Source organism: Macrobrachium nipponense, chromosome 23, assembly GCF_015104395.2.
Source record: "Macrobrachium nipponense isolate FS-2020 chromosome 23, ASM1510439v2, whole genome shotgun sequence".
Lineage (NCBI taxonomy): Eukaryota > Metazoa > Arthropoda > Malacostraca > Decapoda > Palaemonidae > Macrobrachium > Macrobrachium nipponense.
The window spans coordinates 9,132,312-9,144,631 of record NC_061090.1 but is presented as its reverse complement, the minus strand read 5'-3'; the positions used below and the strand labels follow the sequence as shown (position 1 = coordinate 9,144,631).

Here is a 12,320-nt window from a genome sequence, read left to right as displayed (position 1 = left end):
ATTCTGGGATTCAATTTTTTGCAAATTTTATGTTTACCCTTGGTTCTCAGGAACACAGGGCATTTTATTTTTTTACATTTTTTCTTTTTCTTTGTAGTTTCTTAGAAGGGTCACAAAGGGTAATAACTTTTTAGACCGTTCCAGAAAAGTCTTCTTTATTCCAGAACATGTCATATTTATTTATCCACTTATTCATTTGGTTATTCATATGGATTATGATGCCATCCTGTTCACTACATCCCATTCATGTGGTGCACCTAAAGTCCTCAACAGCTCGTGTTTCGCGAAGTTCCCGCTCACACGATGAGCCACTCTCCCAAAACAGCCCCTTGGGGTTTCTCTCAGACGTGAGTGAGTACGTAAGTATGCATGTAGTATGTCGTTATGGATTCTTTTCTTTTAGCTATTATTGCTGAAATCTTAAAATGAAACTTTCCTGCGATGACGTAATCTCCGTAATCTCTCTTCCTCGTCATCCACGTCACGGGCGCCATCCAACCCTGTGAACGATTCACGCGACGGAGGCGCGACTGCAGGCTGAGGAAGAAAAGAAGAGGAAGGTCTTTACAGAGCAGTTGTTGTTGTTGCTGAATGAGTCTGATGACGTCTCGATAGTTACTGAAATGCCCCCTTTTTCCTCACTGTTTTCCTTCCTTCCTTCCCTTCTCTTGCAGATGTCATATGTCATCATCTCCAACTTTCCCCTTGCTATGATACAACAAATATCATTCCTATTCCTTGTAAATAAAATAAGTCAATAAAATCCTTCATATGGCTGTAAATAACCAAAACCGCTGCATTTCCAATTAATTCTTCACTACACACATTCTCGGTTGCCATTCATAGCTGAAATAAAACCTTGACACTGAATTTCAGTTAGTTTTCCATCTTTGTACAATTTCTGGTTTTCACGGCATCTGACACTGCATCCAATCGCCTCGGCATCTTTATCATTAATTGCATTGCTGCCCTTATCTGCTATGTTTCCATTCCATTCTTCATTGCATTTCTAGCATTCAGTAGAAGCGTACATGATTTCTCATTCTTTGTCTTATAAGTAACTCACTATTTGGCTGAATAATGCAGCTCACCTCATTTAGTCCCTGACATGATTGATCTTCCATCACGTATTTATTATTCCTAACCAATGAGAATTTTGTACATAGTAAACCAATGTTCACCCACATACTACAGGTATTATAATAGTTCGTTTTTTTTTTTTAATGCTTATGCATTGTTCCGTCACCCTTATAATCCACCCGTTCTCTCTCCATGTCATGTCTTGACTTTATTATCTTATCTCTCTCAAATCACTTGTTTCTGCAGATTCTTCACTTAATGTCAGTGCAGTCAACGCCTGTCTCTTAACCTTGTATTTGTCTTTCCTTGTCTTGTCAGGATTGTTTTTCCATTTCTATTGCATTTAGCTATACCTGTGTACATATGTTTCCATTGTCTCCATGTAAGTTTTCCTACTGCAACCGACTGGGAAGTCTATATATGATCTTAGCAAACGTTTTTTGTATATGGCAGTTTAGGTGAGTAGTAAAAAGATATGAAATGCAAGTTGAACATTTCTGCTATGCCACTGTTATCCTATTTTACTATGTTATGATCATTCATATGAACACTCACGCCAACGCCATCTTGAATTCAAGATGGCGTTGCTCACGCGCGTTCGCTGTGCCCCGTGGGTCCTGGGTGTGCCGCAGTTTGTTCGAGCGATCAACGAAGTATGAAACTTTGACTCTGGTCAGTACTACCAAGAACGACCAGGTGCCTTCAAATCATCTCCCGCCATTTGCATCTGCCTTTATGAGTTTCATTTGCTCCTTAACCTCTTTCTACATTTACCTCCTTGTAGAACATCCTCTTGTTCTTTCCGAACCCCTTAGACTTGTCAGTTCTTTTCTTTGGGAACCTTATTCTCCAACAATCAAGCCCTTCACCTAATACATTTCCACAAGACACTCTCTCCATTCCCATATACTTCAGGATTTCCGTATAGACCCTCAATTCCTTCCCTTTCTCTATCACTTACCTTTGTGTTCAAATCACCTACCACAGCCACCCTGACATGTCTGCCAAACCCAGCAAGGCCCAGACTCAAGAACAGTATCTTTCACTCTTATTTAGTGCCTCAGTGGCGTGATCGGTAAGGTCTTGTCCTGCCACCTCGGTGGCCGCAAGTTTGATTCTCGGGCATTCCACTGAGGGGTTAGAGATGTGTATTTCTGGTGATAGAAGTTCACTCTCGACGTGGTTCGGAAGCCACGTAAAGCCGTTGGTCCCGTTGCTGAATAACCACTGGTTCCATGCAACTCAAAAACACCATACAAATAAACTCTTACTTTTGTTTAGTCGTGGCCCATACACACTCACTGTCGCAACATTTTCTCTTTCTGCTGTTACTATCAGTCTTACCCATACAATTCTCGAACTTGTGCATTTATACTCTCACCTATCCATTGAAAGTGATACCACCATCACTACATTCCCCAGCGCTGCAACTTTCAGCTACTTCAAACACCCAGCTTCCTTGCTTGAGCAATTCAGCTATCATTTTTTCTTTTCATCTGCACCACCTCCATGGCCCCTAGCAATTGGTCGCTCGCCCACCAAAAAGGGGAAAGCAAAAACTATGATTTCCTGAAATTCTACAGGAGAGATATAAAGTTTGTCATTAACCTCATGTAAAGAGGCTCATGTGCCATTTTGGGGCTATTTTCTCTCTCAAGGGATCCACAGCTCTACACTTGGTACTTCTTTGCTACGGAATATATTATAACTGAACCCAAACCATTAGCACTTCCTGTGGCAAACAGGTCGTTCAACTTGCTGCTAATACAGTAGCAGCCTACAGCAAGTAGACTGACCTGACACACATACACCTATATATATATATATATATATATAATATATATATATATATATATATATATTATATACATATAGAAATATACTATATATATATATATATCATATATATCTATATATATCATATATATCTATATATATATTATATATATATATATATATATATATATATATATACGGTATTAACTACTCATCTTTGCTAATCTTGCCCATTCAATACGATACCTAAATCGGAAATTCTAACCCCGATGTGAGAAGATAATTTTATTGGAAAATTGATCCCGCTCTGAAGAAAGCGTAGAATCACTAGTGATATCACACTTCGACTCGTCGGTGCGTTCTTTTGTTTTCTTTATTTATTCTTATTGCGAGGGGACCGAGACGGGGAAAGTCATTTTCCAAAAAGTCTGTTCCGTGTGAAAACGCTCCGTAGGTGCGCTCATTCGAAAAATTTCGGGGCGCGAAATCCTGACGGGATTAAGAGCAGAGATGTTCTTCGTAGCATTTCATTACCTTTTTAATTATTTCCTGGGGATATGAGTATTGCAGTTACTTCATCTGTGTAAATAATTCTTAGGCACAAAAAACCTTTGCTGTTAGAGAAAGGTTTTTACCACTTTTCAATTGACTTAGTAAATGTAAATTTCATCATTAGAATGTCTCATTTTCAAAGTATGAAACTTCATTCCACTATTTTTCATACTCTTATCATTTCAACTTTCTTATTGAAATGTTTAATTAAGCCAGCTAAGAAAACAATTTTCTAGTAAATTTCGATGACTTGTCTTAAGGACAGAGAAAATAGTTTTTGTCATTTTTTTTTTTTGTTTTTTTTTTTACTTCTCTGTCTGCAAAATGGCAATCATTATGTTTTCTTTTAATTCTATCATATTTTTAAAATATTTTGGCTGGCGCTAATTTTTTTTTTTTTTGTACTATAGCAATTTGAAAATGTCTTTTGACCCTTTGGTCAAACTCATTTTTCCATGTCTGTCTAAATAACATCCTAATCCTGTTCCTCCTCCGTTTTTTCAGCTGAGCATTTCTTGGCTTATAGGATCTTGCGCCCTGCTTCCAAAGAGCTTTGTGAAACGTTTCCTGGTAGAATTTTTTTTTATCGCCTGAGCCATTTTCCAGCAGCTGCCAAAGCTGTTAATGAACCTTGACATTAACCTTATTAACCAACCTTTTCTGATGTTTTGTACCAGCGATTTTTCTTAGATGTCCTCTTGGGCTGATCCTGTAGAAAGATAGAAGAAGAATTCCTCTCTGTATAAGCTGTTTATTCTAGGCAGACACCCAGTAAATAACCCCTTTTTATAAATATTGCCTTCACTTGCCCTGTGCCCGCAATTGATGTCAGATATATATGTCATACCCAAACATGATTTTCTATGATGTCAAATTTCTTTGTGTCCTTAATGTGAAAAACTCGTATTTTGTCCATCGTCGCTGTGTGTCTGTCTGTCCGTATGTTACTCATCCTCGGCAACCAGTAATTTCTCTTACAGCCTTAGCCAGCCTAATCTCTGATTCTCTACAGTATTCCACTTTGTCTTTGTCTTCCATAAAACTGTTCATCTTGTAGCTGTATTCCTACTGAATAGAGTACTAGCACCTTGAGTATAGTCAGTGAAACAGGGGCCAACATCTGATCGAATTTGGTAAGCCACTATAACTGAAACCAGATACGGCTCTGATTGAAACTGTCTTTGAAGAAAGTAAATATCAGAACAATAAAAGAAATACAGTTCGATTTCAAGAGTGTGTATTTATTTACCTATGAGTTCATTGCAACTAGTCCGTTGACGATTTTGGCCCGTAAAATAGCATAAAGTGTGACCTGCACCCCACAGTAGAAGTATATAACTAAAATGTCCGAGATAAATGGTAGTCTTGAATCTTGTAGCGTAAAGCTTCACTTAACTTGCATTTTGTTTAACATTAGGAATTATCTTAAGAATTAAGTTACATAAATTAAGACAACACGTGATCATCTGTTAGCCAGAAGGACACTAGAACACTGACACAAATGATCATCGAAATGCCATAGTTATGGTCAACGTAATATTCAGACGTTATGTAAAAAATAAAATCTACAAGTTACTCTATCCTTGTTATTTGCAAAGTCTTATTGCCAGTAATAAACTCAGAAACACACCCACACATATACAAAGATATTTTTATAAACGTAGTCTTGTTATACGTGTTTTTTTGCTGTAGAGATTAGGGCATAAAAAAGTTAATAACTCCCTACTAAAATACACATGACAACACTTGCTTAGTGTCTCGTTTAGACAGTTTTAAGTTTATGAATATCAATGATTGTTATTTGTTAATGTTTTGTTTATAATAAGTGAGACTAGAATTTAACGCTTGATGATAACCAGGAGAATCCCACTTACATATTACTTTTCCATATCATTGAAGAAAACGTACATTTCTTGTCAAAACAGACGTTGATTGATATAAATGCCAAGTAAAATTTTAACCTGAACCTTACGTAGCTATGGAAGATAATAACTCATCTTCTTAAAACCCCAAGTTTAAATCGTCTTAGTTTCTTGGTAACTGGGATTTCTAAACAAACTCGGTAGTTTGATAAAAAGAATAATTAAACAACTGCTTCGCCGAGGTTTCTGAGAGAGAACGAATTGTAACGATGCTTTCCTTCGCTTTCTCGGGACAAACAGCCGGTTATTCCCATCACCCACAATCTGGATGCCATCAAACTCCTGACGGATGACGCAACCATCGCCGGTTGGAATAATGAAGGCCTCCCGTCAGATCGGATGTCAACCGAAAACGCCATCATCCTCACCAATTCGGACAGGTGGCCCCTCATCATAGATCCTCAGGTAAATTACCTTCTACTGCCAGACTTCGGAATTTTTTCCACCTCCTGTTCTCCCTGAGTCTTTTAATCATTCTTTCCACAAGAGGTTGAAGGTCTCTCGCAGCTCACCTTTGCACGAACAAAAGAAAATAACATCCCCTTGGAAGCGTCTGGGAGACAGGCTTGTAACCCAGAGCATTCAAGAAATGTAATCTTTATTATAGTAAAAAATGTATTATGTATCCATATATTTGTTCTTCTGTCGAAATGTAGTATCATTACTTTGTTATTTTTGCGGAGATGCTCATGACGATAATTTATGAATATTTTCCCTGTGTTTGCTTATGAACTTGGCAGAGTTGTCTTTCTGCGTCGCGTCGTCTTGAACCTTTTACCTATAGTCTTGTATAAAGAAGAAAAGTTACTTGACAAGTCAAAAACGCCTAATACTGAACCATAAATTGTCCAAGAATAACTCTTGAAACGCCCTGTAATGGCCGATGGAGTCAGGGTAATACTAATAAAAAATGTCCATTTCCCCTCTTGGACGATGACAGCTTCAAGGCATAAAATGGATCAAAGCGAGATATGGAGACGCCTTGGTAGTGGTACGACTTGACCAGAAGACCTGCGTTGATGTTCTGGAGGCAGCCATCGCCAAGGGCGACACAGTGCTGATCGAGAACCTTCCAGAAAGCCTTGATCCGGTTCTCGATCCTCTCATCGGCAAGAACCTCATCAAACGCGGAAGGTTAAAAAGAGTGCATTAGCTATAAAATGAAATTCAAGCTATTGATAAGATTTTCTGTTGAAGACCCCTCGCAAAATTGTCCCTCCTCTCCAAGAGGCCAATTTTTTTGGGTGAATTTTTTCGTAAAACAAAACACACACCTTTTTTCCTTAATCTGCTATAAAGAAAAAAAATAAATTAACAAGCTGAACCAAAACTCTAAAGTCTTTGGCTAGGTTTGTAGTCATTATAAAAATAATTGCTAATTACAGAGCTCTGAAAATGGGCGACCGTGAAATTGAGTACAACCCGTCGTTCCAACTCATCCTGCACACGAAGTTAGCCAATCCGCATTACAAGCCGGAGTTGCAGGCGCAGTGCACCCTCATCAACTTCACCGTCACCCGGGATGGTTTGGAGGACCAGCTTCTGGCAGAGGTCGTCAAGGCAGAGAGGCCTGACCTTGAGGAACTGAAGGTAATGTTTTGCAAATCCCTAGTGCCACAAGCCACATACGGCTGCTTGGTGACTTTTAGGTCTGGAATAAGCAAACAACTGAACGTAAAAAAGGCTGCATCCATACGTCATAATGACACTTCGGCAGCTTATCACACACGTAAACATATCACAAACATGTTAAATGCAAGTTGACGACTTTTTCGTGGTCCTAATCAGTGCTTCGTATGATTGTCTAGCATTTGCCAAAGGTTCTATTTCCAAATACGGTTGTTGTCTTGTTGTCAACCCGTTTGTGATATGTATCCGATCAGTTGCCAGCGAGTGATTGTGACATGATGTACTATCCTGTAGACACTTTCTAATGCTTCTGTGATGTGTTATATAATCCTGACGTTTAACCGAAAAAAGGGGCAAAATTTTATTATATATTTTATGGGTTGATAACGTGAAGGTAAATGAATATGGTTATTATGACAAAGCTTTTGAAAGAATATGACTACCGAAGTATACTCAAAGTTGATGATTTCTAATGGTTAATGTCTTCCATGACCAGTAACAGCTCACACTCATTCTTTTTCCTTCCAGTATAACCTGACAAAGCAGCAGAACGATTTCAAAATCCAGTTGAAACACCTGGAGGATGACCTGCTGAGCCGCTTGTCCTCTGCCGGAGGAAACTTCCTGGGAGACACAGCTCTCGTCGAGAACCTGGAACACACCAAGGCCACGGCTCAAGAGATTCAGGAAAAGGTAGAAAGGGATCTGGTGGTTATGAATGATTGTGATGTTATGATTTCAGTTTGTGGTAGTATACCTATCTTTGGTCTTTGTTGGTATACAAAAGCAGTAAACGATCATTTAGACTGAAATAATCTCGCCGCTTGCAATTTATTATTGCAGCACTTTATTACTTGATAGGATTGTAAAATAATCTAGACGTTTAGATTTTATGAACTCTTTTTATTATTTCAGTGGATTTCAATAGCAATAGGTGGTCATTTAAACGAAATAATCTGCCAGCTAGGACTTTCAAAAACAGTTACTCACAAATTTACGGTTGTTATAGTTCTTTAGTGTGTTTACGTGAATGACAAATAAAGCGGGACAGTATTGACTGTTGTAAAGACGCAAAGAAAACTGAAATCTGGCATGCTTAATATTAAATTGTACTAAATTAAAAAGCATTAACTGCAAATTCCGACCACCGTCAGCGTAAATAATTTCAATGGGAGGTACTATGTGTCGAATGAAATAGTTTCTAGTTTGCAGCAACTAGAGCCCGCCCAGAAGTTGTGTGAATGCTATGAAAGATTGCCTGATTCCAAAATTTTTTGGAATATGGCTCCAGATCTTCCATCGTCATTAATTAAGTAGACGTTTTCAACATTTCATTGTATTCCAGGAGATTGTACATTTTAGTGATGTTTGTTTGCAGGTGGCTGAAGCCCGGATCACAAGTGTGCAGATTGACGAGGCCAGAGAGCTGTACCGACCGGCAGCTGCCAGGGCTTCCCTTCTGTACTTCATCCTGAATGACCTTCATAAGATCAATCCCATCTATCAGTTCTCTTTGAAAGTATGTTCGTGAATCACTGTGTGAATTTACTACCATTCTAGCGCTTCTTATTTTATCAGTGCCATAATCTTTGACCTCGATTTCCTGAAGCATTAGATGAAATATTGCTTCCATTATCATGAACTTTTGTATTCATTATCGAGAGCAAAAGAAGAAATCTTACCTCGTTATCATATTCTTTAATCTTTGTTTTCTAAGCCAAATGAGAACATGTTGTCTTCAAAATTTTACATTTCATTTGCACATTTAAAAGTACAAGAAAATACGGCTGACAATTCCTTCAGACAAATGTGATATCAGTTCTTTCCTTAATTTAGAAGCGAGAGAGTTATTTGTCATCGATGTTTGTCATCGAGGAACAAAAGCGATGTGATTTTTCTCATTTATTTTTCAAATTGCACATGGAATATATTTTGATCTCTTTTTACGATTCGTAAATACCCTGAGCTTGTCTATCATTGCCGAATCTAGTGAAGATAATGGTTATCCATGTTTGAGAGCAGAGAACAAAAATGATGTAATCTTTCTAATCTCTTTTTAAATTGCACATAGAAATTTAATTTGATCTCTTTTTACAATTCGTAGTTGCCATGACTTTCCCTTATCTATCTAATCTCGTGGCCTTTCAATATCTCCCGTGTCTCAGGCCTTCAGAGTGGTCTTCCACAAGGCCATAGATCGGTCAGAAGCCAATGACGAGGTCCGACTGAGGGTGGAGGCTTTGATTGATACCATCACCCACAGCGTCTTCCTTTACACAACGAGGGGCCTCTTCGAGAGGGACAAATTGATCTTTGCGGCTCAGATGACGTTCCAGGTGATTCAGCTGTGATTCACCTAGTCCTTGTCTTTTTTTTTTTTTATCCTTGAATGTCTTTTGAAACTTTCTTTATTTATATGAACAAAACGTCCTTTACTCATTTTCTGTCTGATAGAAAAATGTGGCAAATAGATATAGTACAGTTTGGTGGGGAAAAGGAATAAGTATAAGTGGTTTCTCTTTACTTGCTTGATATTTCGCTTGCATGCGTGTGTGTTTGCTTTTTGTCTGATTGTATTTTACGGTTGCAAAACTACAGGGACAGAATTTCTCTTCCTTATTCCCATTATCTGATGTTCGTTTCAACTGGAGTGTCACCTTTTAGCTTTGACATCTTAATCGTTACTCTTGAAGATCAATAATACACGAAGAATAATACAGAGACCATTAACTTTGAAATATCACATATATATAGCAAATTAAACAAATATAACAGAAACTAAATGATTGAAAATCTTTACCATCGGGAAACACTGTAAGTTTGTCATCATAATTACAAGGTTTATACGCATAATAGTGGACTGAGGTCATGTCTGCTCCATAGATTCTAGCAAATTTCGTGGTCTCAGGTGTTGGCATCTCAAGGTGAAGTTGGAGGCTTAGAGTTAGATTTGCTTCTGCGATTCCCTGTTCAGCCCAACGTCGTCTCTCCGATTCCTTTCTTGACAAACAACAACTGGGGAGCAATTCGGTCTCTTTCTCAGGTGGACGAGTTCAGGTAAGTTCATTCAGTGCCAAAGGTTTCTTGTCTGTAGTTAAGGAAAAATGAAGTTTCAGTTAGTTTGTTTCCATATTTGAATGATTTCAAATGTAATTATGAAAAGAATGTCGATTGATTTTCGAAAAATTAGGCTTTGGAATATGCTTTTCGCACTTGGGCATTATATAGACAACACTGCCGTATAATAAAAAGCAGTTGATTTACCTACTTTCTCCCAAACTTGAGTAGATGATATTGCCCCTATGGTGTGATGTGCACTTATATACCTTCTTATATATATATATATATATATATATATATATATATATATATATATATATATATATATATATATATATATGGATGGTAACTTTGATACATCATAGAGTCTTACTTTAACCTAACTTAGCTTGGCATTAGTACTTGTTTTAAAAACGAGACAAACTGAGAGCCTTAACACTCTCCCCCACGAAAATAACCAACACTATTGATTATGTACAACAAACGCATTTTAGTTTAATTTGATATCTCCCTTACCCTTCCCAAAGTAACCAGTTAAGAACCTGAGTTACATGCAAAGTAAATGCATGGTAAAAAAGAAAAAGAAAAAAAAAAGCTACTGAGAACCCTACTCTGGCTCCCCTCCCGCCCACGGCTGCAATGCCTCAGAACAAAATCTGGATTACACGCACACAAAAAGTACATTATATCTGAGCGCCTTCCTTCTTTTCGAAAAAATCAAATCAGGAACCTGGACCGAGACATCGAAAACAGCATCAAGCGGTGGCGGATCTTCTGCGAGTGCGAAGCTCCGGAAAAGGAGAAACTTCCAGGAGACTGGAAGAGCCGTTCCGACGTCCAGAGGCTGGTGATCTTGAGAGCGCTTCGGCCGGACCGCATGACGAACGCTATGCAGTGAGTCTCGTTTGATTCAGTTTGTTGCACAAGGGTCGTGCTCTGCATTTCTCTATGACATTTTGGACGTTGGGTGGTACTTTCCTTCAGTTTTTTTTAAGTTTTCTGTAAGAAAACAAACTCTTGATATGCTGTATGTCTGTCTGTCTGTCTGTCTGTCCGCCCTCAGATCTTAAAAAATACAGAGGCCAGAGAGCTGCAAATTGGGATGTTGGTCATCCATCCTCCTCCAAACATCAAAACATCACAGTAGTTTTATTTTATTCAAGGTCAAGGTTAGCCATAATCATATTTTTGGCAGCGTTATAGGCACAAACAACATAGGCCACCACCGGACCGTGGTCAAATTTCATGGGCCATGGCTGAGGCGCCACCTCCGGACAGAAAACTCGATTGCATCGAAGAAACTTCGGCGTATTTTTTACTTGGCTATTGATACATCCTACTATCATATTTTCTCTTGTTATTCAATTCTCATTACTTTCGTCTTCCAGGTTATTCATCGAAGACCGAATGGGTAGGAAATACGTCGAAGGAGAGAACATCGACTTCTCTCAGAGTTACGAGGAATCCGGTCCCTCGACGCCGATCTTCTTCATCCTCTCGCCGGGAGTCGACCCTCTCAAGGTAACCTGCTTTTCGAATCGAAGTTCTCGTTGATTACCTTCTTCCCTCTACTACGACCCTTTGGGACGTTCTCCTCTCTGCCGTCTTCTCTGGGTCTTTTAACCTTCCTTCTTGAAAGATGGGTGATAACACTTCTCCAACTTTCGTTCATTTATTTTTTCTCCAGACCTGGGCTACATGACGGCATTTTCCGACAAGCGAGTTAATCTAATCAAGGCCGGTAGAATGTTACGTAACGTGTCGTACTGTGATGTGTTTGGGCTTTCGAATACGTCAGTTTGTTGACAGACATTGAGATAAGATTGCGTAGTCAAGATTTTTGTTTTCGTTTGGCTGCGTAATTGCCGGCACAGATCTTGGTGCCTGTTGACTGACTTATGTTTAACTTAGAGTTGTAAGGTCATTCATTCGGTATACTGCATAGGACTAGGTGCATGAGCTTACGAATGAATCTTGGAATTCCTCTCTGGAATTTCATAATGAAGGAATTCACTAGATGACGTAATACGTACCGTTATTGGCTTTCCTATCAGTATTATTATATATTCGATTAAATAATTGTTTTAATACACTTCACAATGGAAATTTGCTCTGAATATAAGGTATTCTTAAACTTGCTTCTTTAATAATGATGAATACCAGAATTGTACTCACCAGGTTCGTTGACTTTGAGATTAAAAACTTTGATATCTGCTGAAATACGAATGATTAGATAGAATACTCAAGGTATTCAGTGACTTTTCTTCACATGGAAAACTACGCTAGTCATAGATGCGTTTA

General features: G+C 38.5%; 1 protein-coding gene across 1 annotated transcript in view; it reads left to right on the top strand.

Moving 5' to 3' along the window:
- LOC135195961 (dynein beta chain, ciliary-like) overlaps positions 1 to 12,320 on the top strand; it is a 134,093-nt gene that overhangs the window by 103,736 nt on the left and 18,037 nt on the right. The window contains 9 exon segments of the mRNA XM_064222466.1: positions 5,571 to 5,735; positions 6,271 to 6,464; positions 6,716 to 6,920; positions 7,488 to 7,652; positions 8,338 to 8,478; positions 9,125 to 9,295; positions 9,868 to 10,016; positions 10,746 to 10,913; positions 11,408 to 11,540. Coding sequence (XP_064078536.1) covers positions 5,571 to 5,735; positions 6,271 to 6,464; positions 6,716 to 6,920; positions 7,488 to 7,652; positions 8,338 to 8,478; positions 9,125 to 9,295; positions 9,868 to 10,016; positions 10,746 to 10,913; positions 11,408 to 11,540 — 1,491 coding nt within the window.